The following is a 13996-nucleotide window of genomic DNA, read 5'->3' as shown; positions in this document are numbered from 1 at the left end:
CAGAGTGTTTTAATGGCCAGATGCCCTTCCTGTCGCCAATGCAGAGCTTTGTTCAGCAAATATATTCTCATGGTGCCCAGAGAGAGAAATATCTGCTTCTACTTAGGATTGAACTCAAAGCCTCCTGACTGTGAGGCGAGAGCTCCAACTCCAGGCCACGGCACTGCACCACTCTCAACTCAAACATCCAGTGATGTGTCAAAAACAAGAAGTATGCATCCAGGGATATCTAGCCGACCTTTGCTACTTTACATCTACTACCCAAGGTGCTCAGACCAGCCAAGCTCAGGGTGGAACAGAAGGGTAGAGATCACAGTGCTGCCGAACCGGATCAAATATTTGCCTTGGCCAAAGGCTGATTAATGGCAACCTGATGGGGAGGTCTACCAGTTCTTTAGCAACCATGGCACAACTGGGTATCATGGTAGCTAGGCTGCTTTTGGAACTGGGCTACACATTCTAGTTCCAGAAGGTGCTGTGGCTATACAATCAGAGAACAGTCCATTCTAGCTGCAGCTCTCCTGAACAGTATATTTTCGTCGTAGTAATTCTCAATATTTTCCCAGGGGGAGAAGTGTGTCTTGTACTCCAAGAAATACGGTAAATCCATCAGTTGGCAAGTGGGTAAGGATACAGGTGGTGACGATGAGGGACTTAAGAGCAAAAACTAAAAGTCAAGGACAGGGTTGTTAGGCATGCCAATTGCAACCAAAATTGGGAGAGTTGCAGCAAATGACTTCTGGAAATGCCCGTGCCTCGTTTAATACCTGTCCTTGTACATGTAAACCATTCTAAATGTGGACAAGCAAAGAAGATGTGTCTGTTTACCGTCATTTTTCTTGAACACTTGCAATTTCGATTGTTCTTTTTCCAGCAACTGCTCACTTAGAACTTTCTTGTAATCTGAGGTCTCCCTGGTCAGGCTTTTCACGTTCTCTTCCGCTTGGGTCCTTTCTAGCTCCAGCCGACGTATTTTCTCCTGCAGGTTCTTCAGAGCTGAGAATATAGCTGGTGGATAAATTACATTACTGTATTTTTCGGAGTATAAGATGCTCCGGAGTCACCTAGCTTTTGGGGAGGACCCACCTAGCTTTTGGGGAGGAAAACAAGTGGGGGGGGGGATCTGCCTCCCAGCAATTTGCCTCCTTGCAGCAAACAGCACATTTCAGTTTCAATTTCAGTGGGCCTTCCAATGATCAGCTGTTTCAGGCGGGAATAGGTGGCAATAGGCAATGGCAATCCCTGCAGCCTGAAACAGCTGATGGTTGGGAGACCAGCTGAAACTGGCTGTTTGCTGTTTGCTGCAAGAAGGCAAATTGCTGGGAGGCAGATGCCAAAGGATGGGGGCAGGCGGGGCTACATTTGGTGTATAAGATGCACCCAAATTTTCACCCTCTTTGGGGAGGGGGAGTGTGTCTTATACTCCAAGTAATACTGTAAATCCATCAGTTAGCAAGTGGGTAGGATACAGGTGGTGACGATGAGGGACTTAAGAGCAAAAACTAAAAGTTAAGGACAGTATTCAACTATGAAAAATACAGGCTTGGGAATTCTGGGATTTGAAATCCCCACATTTTAGAATTGCCAGGTTGAGTGAAAAACACTGGCCTGGGATAAAGCACATTTTTCACATTTGTCTCACTTATTTCACAAGGCCCTTTCGAAAAAAATGATTTAAAACCATTCAACTTTTATAGTACGAACAAATTATTAAAAACTTGGAGAGATATAATTACGTTAATTCATCAGTTTAATGTAATTCCACATACTAAATTTTTCTCTAATTCGGCTTTTCTCCAGCCTTTTTTGCCCACTTTTTGGGAGTTCATCTCTCAGCCTAGAAAAAAAAAAGTTGCATGCTTTCTAATATAACAACGTTAATACCAAACAAAGATTGCCAGAGCAGCCACTGAGCCTCTGCAATTAAAGAGGAACAGAGAGAGCTGTAAACAAAGTATGACTTCAGTTCTTCATACTGGCAGTGCTGCAAGGAAGCAATTGTCAGTGATAATTAGCAGGAGCATTTTTTTCCCTCTACAGCCTCCAACAGAGAGAACCTTACTTACATAATCCTATTTTAATTGGGTTATCAACAGCCACTCCAAAAGGAAAAGCAATTAATGTCCTGGGGTATACCTGTAGCTCAAAGATTCCCAAGTGCTTCCAGGTAAGGAACCTATAATTTCAAAGGCTACTTTCCCTTCACAGCAGATCAAATGGGTAAAGGATGAAAAAATCCATGCTGCTTCCTGGAACTCGGGGCCCTCAAGGGACGCACTCGAAATAGAGAAAGGCGGAAATGTGATACTCCCACAAGATTCCAGCGCAAATGATAACTGGTAGAACATTTGCATTGCTTCCTTAGGGACCAGGAAACGCATCTAAATGGCGACTTGCAAACCGTCAAAGCAAGTTGAAGAGAAGAAATAAATTATAGGCTTTATGGCAAAAGGGGCAGTTAAGGCATATGATACCAGTCAAGACTGTTGAGGGAAGAGAAAACAGCAGCATTTCTTTCTTTCGGCATGACTGAATGAATCAAAAACAACCTCCCCTTTATGCCTGAAAAGTTTTCGATCCGTGTGTGCTACCTGCTCGAACATACGCCGTTGAAACACGGACACAAACCTCACAATCGATACAAAAGCGAAGAGTGGGCAAAGAGCCATATATGCTCGGCATCACAGGACAAGATAGAAGGATGTGCAGGTGGATTAGAGAACGGTTGTGGCCCGCCAGCGGCTAGCAGAGCAGGCAGCAGATTCGGACAGTGAGGAGGTTGGGGAGGAACATGGGCCAGTCCTGGAGTCTGGCGAAGGCTCTGATGAGGGCTTTTTATCAGAGGCAGAGAGGGGGCCAGAGCCGTATGCCAGTTATCAGCTACCTTCAGAGTCAGACATCAGTGAGGCAGAGGAACAGCTGGAGCCTGTTTCCAGTGTGCGCATGTGCAGTGGCCAGGCGAAGGGAACAGCTAGATTATAGGGATCGACTTGGGAGTAAGGCCACAGGTGGACGATGAATGGCCCCACCCAGAGGAAATAAAAGGGGAGTGGAGTTTGCAGGAGAAAAATTAGTTCAATAATTGGTTCCTGATTCTCCGAGACTCCTTGCCAAGTTTTGCAGATATCGGCCTGTCAGCTCTCCAAGCCAGATAAGGTCTGTGACTGTAAATCCTCCCTTGAAAGACTCTGCTGGATGTGAATGAGCAGAATTCACAGGAAATTAATAAAAGGGTTTTTTGTCGGGACAAGGAATTGCTTCATGCTCTTGGGAAGTCTAGGTCAGAATAGTAACTTTTAAGACCTTTACTAGGACCAAATCAAAATGCAATTACATCTCCATCAGACAAGATATTACAGTATATATTAAAAAAAACAGAAATTAAGGAAGCAGCAATAATATAGTATCAAAGGTTAGGACAGACTAATTCATTCATTATTTACAGTAATTAATAGGCTGCCTTCTCCTAGGACTATATAATAAAATGAAAACCATCCAAAACCACACAAATTATTCCTCTCAGATTTGACTACTTCCAACCTAACTTGCCTAACTAACTTGCCTAACTGCTTACCAACCTAACCCCAAAGGGTACGCGGTGGCTAATGGTTAAGACCCTGACCTAGTCGATCAGAAATGTCGGCAGTTCAGCAGTTCTAATCCCTAACGGAGTGAGCTCCCGTTACTTGTCCCAGCTTCTGCCAACCTGGCAGTTCGAAAGCGTGTAAAAAATGCAAGTAGAAAAATAGGAACCACCTTTGGTGGGAAGGTAACAGCACCTGTGCGCTTTTGGCGTTTAGTCATGCCGGCCATATGACCACGGAGACGTCTTTGGACAGCGCTAGTTCTTTGGCTTTGAAACGGAGATTAGCACCGCCCCCCTAGAGTCAGGAATGACTAGCACATATGTGCGAGGGGAACCTTGACCTTGACCTTAAGAGTGAGGTGACCAGTAATATCAGATGCTTAAGCCGTGAGGTCTGTCATGCAAAGACATTCCTAAGAGAGAGGTTGCAGGCTGAATGAAGAGACAGTGTTAACTGTTTGTAACTTCTAATTACACCCAATATTCAAAGGCTCAGAAATTATGCAGTTTCTTGGACTTGGGAAGGAGATATCGAGAAAGCAAATTTGAGGCCAGGAGGAGGGCACTCAAAGAAGGGACCCGGCCAGGGGCCTATTCTGTTTTTCTGGTGGATAAACACAACTAAGCTGCCATTCTGCGCCTGTGAAATTTATTGAATGCATTTCCGAAATGCCCACAATTTTTATTAATTTGTGTCACAAAGCAACACACAGCTTTCTTCAAATTTCATACAGTACTTTTTCAGAAGGGAAGTGCGTGTCAAGGCCTAGAAAGATAATACCATTTTCAAGATGATATATTGTTTGGAACCGGGATTACATATAAAGTTTAAAAAAAAAACTGTTCCCGACAGCCCATTTCCTCTGGGGAGAAATATTACCTTTGCTGTTACTCTCTGGATAGGCAATTACCGGCTTGGCGGGGGATCGGCATAGGTCAGCATTAATGAATGGTTTGTGCCTGGGGTACTTGGAGAAGGAAGCTGCTGAAAACCCATCCGTGTAGGATGTCGCCGTGTGACTTGCATGAAGAACGCCCTGAAAGCAAGTTAAAACCGGTGGATTGAGCTCCTTGAAAAATACGGAGATATTATCCCACACTCATCCATAACAGAAAGGAGAACAAGCTGAATCTTTAGGAGGCTGTAACGGTTTGAGTGGAGAAACCACTGTTGAGTTGATAAGGATCATCAATCCCTAAAACAGCTACTGTCACACTCCAGCAGGCCAGAGAGAGTGGCGCAAGTTATCACCCGCCCCTCTCCTAGGAAAACGAGATATTTTAGGAAATATTAAAAGGGCGGAATATTTCCCCTAAAAGGGAGGCAGAAACTCAGCCCCCCCACCTTTGTCAATGGGCCATTAAGGCCTCAGCCAGTCTATTCTACATAACAAAGATCTACCTCCTTCAGACAGAGCCATGATAGGAATCCCAAAGCCCTTTCACCATCCAGCAAGGTTCAACCAAACCTGGACTCAAAACACAGCCTACAGAGTTACCCCTGCATGGCCCAAAGAGAGTCTGACCACCAATCAGAATACATTTCTTACACAGGAACAGGAAGCCCCAAGGCAAGGCCCAAGAGAGGGTATAACACTTAGGGATTCTCAGCATCTCTTCCCTTTTTTCTTCAAGATATTCAAGGCATGTGATCCCCTTTTCCCCCCAGGACATCAAGCCATGTGGTCCTCTCCACCATTAAAACCATCTCTCCAAACAGCCACCATTGTTTCCAGTGTCTTTTCCCCTACTTGGAACTGAACCCAGAAGGACATTTCTTCCAACAGAGTCTATAACTTTTCCAGTGCTAAACTAAGCTAAGCTTCGCTCCTCTTCTCTCCTCTCCTCCCTCTCTCTCCCTCACACACACACAAATGCCTTAAATCTCCAAGATTTTTGTGCTCTACTCTAAAGAGCTAATCGAGAATGATGGAGTCTCACAAACTCTCCAGGCAAGGCAAGAAACAATGGATGGAAACTAATCAAGGAGAGAAGCAACCTAGGATTAAGGAGAAACTTCCTAACAGTTGAGAACAATTAACCAGTGGGAAGAAGCTTGCTTTCAAAAGTTGTGGGTGCTTCATCACTGCAGGTTTTTTAGAAGAGGCTGGGCAGCCGCTTGTCTGAAATAGCATAGGGTCTCCTGCTTGAGCAGGGGGTTGGACTAGAAGACCCCCAAGGTCTCTCCCAGCTCTATTCTGTAACTAACGAAACTCTCAAGATGTTTGAGCATTTCTGCAAGATTTGGCGATGTCTGGAAGTTGAGTCATAGCAGCTGGATTTCGTTTCTTTTTCCTGTTGTTCAAACTTATCTAAGCGGCTTCTTCAATCTGAGCAAGTTGGTTGGGGGAGCCGCATGTGTGTCCTCCACAGTGGCTTCAGCTCTCACTTGTCCTGAATAGGCTCATTAGGTGAGTAGGCAGAGAATCATTGGGACCTAAATGTTCCCCAACTGATAAATCCTTCTCCTAGGTGGGTTGTTAAGCGTGACCTTCCTGGTGAAGGATTGAAGGATTCCCTCAAAAGGGATGGAGGCCTCAGGCACAATTTACTGTATTTTTCAGGTTATAAAACACACACACACACACACACACACACCTCCAAAAGAGGGTAAACATTTGGGTGCATCTTATACCTCAAGTGTACGCCCACCCACCCAACCGCCCCACCCCCACCCTTTGGCCTCTGCCTCCCAGCAATTTGCCTCCTGGCAGCAAACAGCAAACAGCCGTTTTCAGCTTCAGCACACCCTGATTGTCGGTTGGATCAGCCTCCTGACCAACAGCTGTTTCAGGCTGCAGGGATTGCCACCGCCTACTGCCGCCTCCGCACGCCCCATTTTCCCACCCATTCCAATCCCTGCCACCCACAACAGGCGGAAAATGGGGTGCGCTGAGGCCGAAAATGGGGCACACGGAGGGGGCAATAGGCTATGGCAGTGATGGCTAATCTTTTTGTCATCGCGTGCCGAAAGCGCACATGTGCATGCCCACACCCATAATGCGTATGCGACACACACACACCCTGCGTGCCTGAACCCCCCCCAGTGCATGTGTGTGCAACACCCCCTGTGCTCCCCACGCCCCCTGCACATGTCCCGCCTCCCCTGCCCCATTTCGGGCCTAACAGGCCTCCCTGGAGCCTCGTGGGACAAAAATGGGGCGCGGGGGATGCTCCCTGTGCATGTGCTCGTGTCTCCCCCAGGGTCCTGCCTCCTGCGCATGTGCGGCAGACCTGAAAATCAGCTGGTCGGCGGGAGGCGTGCACACAGGCGCAGTGGAGCTGAGCTGGGGTGACGGCTCGCGTGCCCGCGGAGAGGGCTCCACGTGCCACCTGTGGCACACATGCCATAGGTTCGCCATCACGGGGCTATGGCAAGCCCTGCAGCCAGAAACAGAGGCCGATGCAGCCGACAATCAGCTGCTTGTGCTAATCAGGCTATGCTGAAACTGAAACTGGCTGTTTGCTGCAAGGAGGCAAGTTGCTGGGAGGCAGAGGCAGATTTCCCCCCACCCCCTTGTTTTCCTCCCAAAAGCTAGGTGTGTCTAATACTTCGGAGCGTCTTATACTCCGAAAAATACAGTATCTCCCATTTTTTAATGCTGCTCTTTCAAGACTTAAGACCACTTCACAGGTTCACCAGGGAGACCAGGCACCTAAGGAAAGGATTTCGCAGTTGGAATATTTAGATCCCAATGACTCTCTATCTGCTCACCTAATGAGCCCATTCAGGTTATGTGAGAAATGAAACCACCCTGGATGACATATGTGGGGTTCCCCCAACCAACTGGCTCAGCCTGAAGAATCTATTGGATAAGCACTGAACTATTTCAAATTAAAATAAAGAAAAGAACTCCAGTTGCCATGACTCGACTTATGGGCGACCTTACCAGGATGACTGAGAATCTTAATTCAACAAGATTTGCCAACATCAGCCACTTGAGAGCATAGCGGCAATCTTTCCTCAGACACGGGGAAACATTATGGCAGACCCTAAGCCAGTGATGGAGAATTGCACACTATCATGCGCGCTGGCGTGCCTACCCACATAATTTAATGCCCCCCGCACGCTCCCCCCTACGTATGCGCACATGCCCCCCCCCACTGCACCACGCATGTATGCGCGGCTTTCTTGGAGCCTGGGGAAGTCGAAAACAGCCTGTTTTCCGACTTCCAGTGTGCAAGGTTGGTCCGTTTCTCACTCTCCCCAGGCTCCAGAGGCTTTCTAGGAGCCCGGGGAGGACGAAAAATGGCCCAACATGCAAACCGGAAGTTTAGGAACAGACTTCCGGTTTGCCCATTGGGCTGTTTTTCTCCCTCTGGGGGGTTCAGGAGGCTTTCCTGAAGCCTTCGGAGGGCGAAAAACAGGTGAAAATCAAGGCCGAAAATCAGTTGGAGCTGGCAAGGCAACATCTCACATGCTCTTAGAAATGGCTCTGTGTGCCACCTATGGCACAGGTGCCATTGGTTCACCATCACAGCCCTAAGCCAAGGAGAGAATGGGGCAAAAATTAAAATAAAGTAAAAATTTCTACTAGCAGATATTCACTGCAGTTGAAAGCAAGGTTATGAACAGATACTATCATGAAATATCCGAACCTCACGAAATATCCAATTGTAGTATCTAATAATACTTACCTGTTCCACTAGCTAAATTGTCTATGGAGATTCTCAGTCATCCAGATCATGGTTGTCCCAAAGGTGCTTTTTCAAGAGACGGCTGGACTTTCTTCGTTTGTCCTTGAAGATGTGTCACTTCTCATCCAAGAAGCTGAACTGAGGAGCTTTGAAGAAGTTTCTTGGATGAGAAGCAAAACGTCTTCAAGGAAAAACATAGAAAAGTCCAGTCGTCTCTTGAAAAAGCATCTTTGGGTGTTCCACTAGCAGCTAGCTGCAGTAATGAGTGGAAAAATCAGAATGCAAGTTTAATACAGCTAAAAAAGAAAAAGGTAGTAGTAGAGAGAATGCCTGCCATTTTTTAAATGAATCGGCTCATCGCTGGCAGGTCAGATGGCCACAAAGAATGTTCTTCTAAGAAGGCAAAAGTAGATGACTCATAAAGAGCAAACTGAACTGTGGTCCAGAAATTAAATCCTTATTCAGCATGAAGCTTATTACCGTATTTTTCTGAGTATAAGACGCACCCTTTTCCCTGGTGAAAAAAAGAAAATCTGGGTGCGTCTTATACACTGAATACAGCATTTTTGGCCTCCTGAAACCCCGCCCCCTTTGCAAAAATGTCCGTGCATAGCCTTTAGGAGGCTTCCAGAGTGCTCCTGGGGGCTGGGGAGGGCACAAATGAGCGAAAAGCGGGGGCGTTTTTTGCTTATCCCCCCACCCCAGGAGCACTCTGGAAGGCTATTCATGCCTTTTTAAAAAAACAAATGGGTCCATTTTTCCAAAAAAAATGGGCTGTTTTTTGCTCCTTTTATCACCCCACCAGCCCCCCAGGAGCACTCTACAAGTCTCCTAAAGACTGAGCATGCCCTTTGACAAAAAATGGGCCCATTTTTGCAAAAAACAGGCCGTTTGGGGGAGATCTGCAGAGTGCAAAAACTTTTATTTTAATTTGCCTCTTCAAAAACCTGGTGCGTCTTATACTCCGAAAAATACAGTAAGTGAGCTCAGCTGATACTGTTCTTGAGCAGTTCAATACTCTTGAGCATTTACTGATGAGGAATGAAGGAGGGAGTAACATTTCAGCCAGTTTGGTCTAGTGGTTAAAGCACCAGGCTAGAAATTGTGAGATCTAGTCCCATTTTGGCATGAAAGTAAGCAGGGTGATTTTGGGCCACTCCCTCTCACTCAGCCCATCCCACTCCACAGGGTTGTTGTGGATAAAATAGGAGGAAGAAGGAATATTTAGGTATGTTCCTCACCTTATTTATAAAAAATAAAGGTGAGATGATACAATAAATAAGCAAAGCAAGCAATCACTGGGCTTCTTGAAAGACACATGGCATAAAATATTTATAATGTAAAACCGTATTATCCACCTGTCTGCTTGGAAATAACCAACAACTTTGGTTTACTTCCACAAAAGGAGGCTGTAAGCATGACTAAAATAGATTCAGTCCAGCCAAGGGAGGTTCTGGTTATGCAGCTTTGTCATTTCTTCTTCTCTCTCCTGCCTCTTACACATCCTACCTGAATGGTTTAGTCCACGTGACATGGGATGGGATATGAATCTTTTGTGGCTTACTGTATTGTACACCCTGAACAACTTGGGTCCAGATTAAGTGACAAATGTTTATTTGAAATACCTTTCTCAGCTGGTTCCTATGCAACATTGTGATTAAGTTACTCTTTTGGAGCACTCAGGGCTGTTCTAAACTGGCAAAGTATAATATAGCAAGTGAACTGGAGATACTCCTAAAAATTATGTATTCAACAAAAGCACTCCAGTTCTGAAAAGTTTAGAGACAATGCAAAGAAAATAATAAGATACAATTGTCAGTTCAATGCCCCAAGCGCACAAATTTTAAAATAAGTCAGTAAGAATTTAATGTAATTTGAAAGAAATATCTCTTTGACTTCTAGGGCCACCCAATTCCTAAGCAACTCAACACAACTCTAAATATATTTTAAAATGTGTCCCTGAATATATAAATTATATAGAATTATTTGAGAAACATCCTGTATGGAATTCCCAAACATGTTTAAATACGGTTTTAGTAAAGTAGCAACTGAAGAATTATTCTGTCTCCCCAAAAGTTCCCAAGATGCTTCTAAAACATTATAAAAATGCTGCAATGTCTAAATTTCTATTTTTTACATGTTTTAAATTGCAAGCTCCTGCAAAAATATTGCGCAAGAGAGGAAACCAGTATTTCCTTACATAGAGATTCAAAACACTCAAAAGAGTGTATAGGAAACATCCTGCCAAGATCTGAAACTAACTGAAGGCCAGTGGTAATACTATATTTACATATTACGGTACTGTACTCTAATCCATAATATTTTTTGTTTACTTTCGGCTTTGCATGTTGAGATAACCCAATCACTACATTTTACAAACCATTACAAACATTTACATTTTTAAACTGCTCTTCTCCAGACAGACTACAAATGTTGTAAAAGCATTACACATTTCTAAAACCATTTAAAAAGAGGAAATGCAATGCAATGCAATGAACAAGATAAGAGAAAACTATTGTGGACTACAGAAATCTGATAACAAACAGAGAGAAAATTTTGTAATCTTCCAATCACAAGGATTTTTGCACTCTGGATATGGCAATTCTAAGGAAATAAAACAATACTACGTAGGCTGGTTAATTTAAATTGAACAGAAGATAAAATGGTAAAAATAGCTGGAACAAAATACATTTTGTTGCCTGATGCCAAAAAGACCTCATGTCTTTTGAGGGTGGATAGACAACCCAAAGTCTTGAGCAGATACATAATGGAAGAGGCTAAATTCTCTGAGAAATGTTGTTCCCAATAAAAACAAAACCAGCATAAGTCAATCTTATAGGAGTTAATATAACAGGCAGTTGTTAAAATTTCTAGAATTACAGTAAATATACACGTACCATGAAAAAGTTGGGGCTGGATGAATCACAAAATGGAATTAAGAGTGCCTGGAGAAATATCAACAACCTCAGATATGCGGATACCGCTCTAATGGCAGAAAGTAAAGAGGAATTAAAGAGCCTCTTAGGTTTAGGTTTATTTGGATTTATATGCCGCCCTTCTCCAAAGGACTCTTGATGTGGGTGAAGGAGGACAGTACTATGGTTGGCTTGAAACTTAACATTAAGAAAACTAAAACCCAGCCCTCTCAATTCCTTGCAAACAAATGGGGAAGAAATAGAGGTTGTGACTTATTTTATTTTCCTGGGCTCCAAGATCACGGCAGCTGGGAGCTAGAGCCAAGAACTTAAAAGACGCTTGCTCCTGGGGAGGAAAGCTATGGCAAAACTAGACAGCATTCTAAAAAGCAGAGACATCGACCTGCCAAGAAAAGTGTGTATAGTCAAGGCTACGGTTTTCCCAGTTGCAATGTATGGCGGTGAAAGTTGGACCAGAAGGAAGGCTGAGTGCCAAAGAATTGAGGCCTTTGAACTATGGTGCTGTCCTGAGAGTCCCTTGGACTGCAAGGCAATCCAACCAGTCAGTCCTAGAGGAGATCAATCCTGACTGCTCTTTAGAAGGCCAGATCCTGAAGAGGAAACTCAAATAGTTTGGCCACCTAATGAGAAGGAAGGACTCACAGGAGAAGAGCCTAATGCTGGGAACGATTGAGGGCAAAAGAAGAAGCAGACGACAGAGAATGAGGTGGCTGGATGGAGTCACCAAAGCAGTCCCCGTGAGCTTAAATGGACTCCAGACGATGGTAGAGGACAGGAAGACCTGGAGGAACGTTGTCCATAAGGTTGCGATGGGAACAACAATACACATATAGTAAACTTGTATAAAGAATCTCAGTTATCCAGGTCACAGTTGTCCCAAAGGCACTTTTTCAAAAGGCAACCGGACTTTTTTGGGTTTTCCTTGAAGATGTTTCACTTCTCATCCAAGAAACTTCTTCAGTTCAGCTTCAGAACTGAAGAAGCTTCTTGGATAAGAATCGAAACGTCTTCAAGCAAAACAAAGAAAGTCCACTTTTCTTTTTTTGAAAAAGCGCCTTTGGGACATACGGTAAACGTGTGACTCTTCATGTCAACAAAAGAAATTGTTACCTTTTCAGGAAATATAAATAAATCCGATGATAGATAGATGACAGATAGATAGATAGATAGATAGATAGATAGATGATAGATAGATGATAGATAGATAATATAGATAGATAGATAGATAGATAGATAGATAGATAGATAGACGATAGATAGACAGACCATGGATTTGTAATTAATCCTATACATACGTACACACACACACAATAAATACAGATAGATAGATACAAATCCATGCGTAGATAGATAAATAAGATAATTTGATTTGGGGCCTTCTCAGCAACAGGCAAAGGGTGCTTTGTGTGTATTTATATTTGCTTGAGGGAGGGAGGGAGGGAGGGAGGGAGGGAGGGAGGGAGAGAGAGAGAGAGAGAGAGAGAGAGAGAGAGAGAGAGAGAGAGAGAGAGAGAGAGAGAGAGAGAGAGAGAGAGAGAGAGAGAGAGAGACCAAGGTTGTTGGCTAGAAGCAGCACCCCAAAAAAGCCAAATTTTCCCTTAGAAATTGAGCTCAATTTTATTTAAATGGTTTTATGCTCATATCTAAATTGAGGCTACTAATAGCTTCTCCCCCACACACACAAATACTGTATCTCAAGCATAAGCAATCAAATAAACTACATTTTAACTATAGAGTTATTATACAGAGTTATAGTTATTATAAAGTTCTTATATAGTTATATATAAAGGCGCATTTTAACTATATACCTCCCCCTCAGCCACCTCTCCATGCTACATGGAGGGAGAGAAAATACAGGTTAAACTCCCGAAGTTAGGAAATATAGACAGCAGCCTAACGGAAAAACGCGCCTCTGGGCATGTGCAGAGCGCATTATTGTCCCCCCTCCCCGAGGAGGTACATTCGGGCCTCCGACGGCCGGCCTTCGAGTGCTACCCCATACACTGGAGATAAGGTCCCTAGCAGGGCCGACGCGGCTTCGCCTCCCTCCGGCTCACCGTGTGCTCAGGGGCCTCGGCTACCGCCATGTCGTAAAAAAGCGGCCGTGCCGGGTGTATGTCCCTTTAAGGCCAGCAGCCTCGCTCCCGCCTCCACCCTCCGCCCTTCCAGCTGTCAACAAGGTAGCTCTATTGAGTGACATAGCAACCGGCCAACCACGACGCGACTCCTTCTCTTCTTCTCCTCCTCCCCCCCTCCCAACGCATCCGGCTCGTTGCCTCTTACGGCACGCTTGCGTCACACAGTGGAGGCGGCGATTGACGCGACAAACAGCCAATAGGAGTAGGCGATGGGACTGAGAGGCGGTGCTTCTTAAGTCCAACCTCGATTTTCGGCGCTATATTTCCTGGGAACGTATCAGCAGCGAGATCAATCGTACAGCCAGTACGGCGTGGGTTAAGAGTGGTTTTTTCTAGTTGTTGGCAGAGAAGCGAGAGGAAGAGAAGGCAGGAAGCGTCCCCGCTCTTTTCTGCGCAAGCGCAGCCATGAGACGGTCGAAACCTCCAAACTTCAGAAGAGCGCCTCGGAGGACCAATGAGAGAGAGCGCGCGCTCCGGGGCTCGTTCGGTTTCCTGATTGGTGGGGGTCGCTCGCGACGTCACGCCGCGAGGCGGACGGGCGGCAGCGGCGACGACGCGCGTCCTTCCGCCCCGTCCCCTCATTGGCCAGCGAGGTTTGAAAGGAAGTCTTGCCGCGCGGCTCGGATTGGCCGAGGATGCGGGCCCGCCTCTCGGAGACGTTCATTCGCTCCTTCGCTCGCGCTCTCCCTGTGTTTGTG

General features: G+C 45.2%; 2 protein-coding genes across 4 annotated transcripts in view; one reads left to right on the top strand and one right to left on the bottom strand.

Moving 5' to 3' along the window:
• Window positions 1-13895, bottom strand: part of CEP57 (centrosomal protein 57) — a 32769-nt gene extending 18874 nt beyond the window's left edge. For 2 of the 3 annotated variants that reach the window (XR_014175186.1, XM_081950702.1), the window contains exons 1-3: window positions 13542-13895; window positions 4467-4623; window positions 829-1008 (exon numbers count right to left, since the gene is read on the bottom strand). Coding sequence is in view for 2 of the 3 variants with exons in the window: in XM_081950702.1 (XP_081806828.1) it covers window positions 829-1008; window positions 4467-4623; window positions 13542-13880 (676 nt within the window). In the remaining variant the exon portion in view is untranslated. Of the gene's footprint in view, window positions 1-828; window positions 1009-4466; window positions 4624-13217; window positions 13360-13541 lie in introns of those variants that run through there. The other variant, XM_081950703.1, reaches the window with a different exon arrangement.
• Window positions 13896-13983: 88 nt separating this feature from the next.
• The window catches only part of FAM76B (family with sequence similarity 76 member B), a 15733-nt gene continuing 15720 nt past the window's right edge, over window positions 13984-13996 (top strand). Inside the window, exon 1 of the mRNA XM_081950715.1 lies at window positions 13984-13996. This exon is cut by the window's right edge and continues 326 nt beyond it. The gene's annotated coding sequence lies outside the window, so the exon portion shown is untranslated.

The sequence above is a fragment of the Natrix helvetica genome, assembly GCF_964273705.1.
Source record: "Natrix helvetica genome assembly, chromosome: 4".
NCBI classification, from domain to species: Eukaryota; Metazoa; Chordata; class Lepidosauria; order Squamata; family Natricidae; genus Natrix; species Natrix helvetica.
Note: the sequence above shows the minus strand (reverse complement) of the source record. Positions and strands in the feature narration are given on the sequence as shown.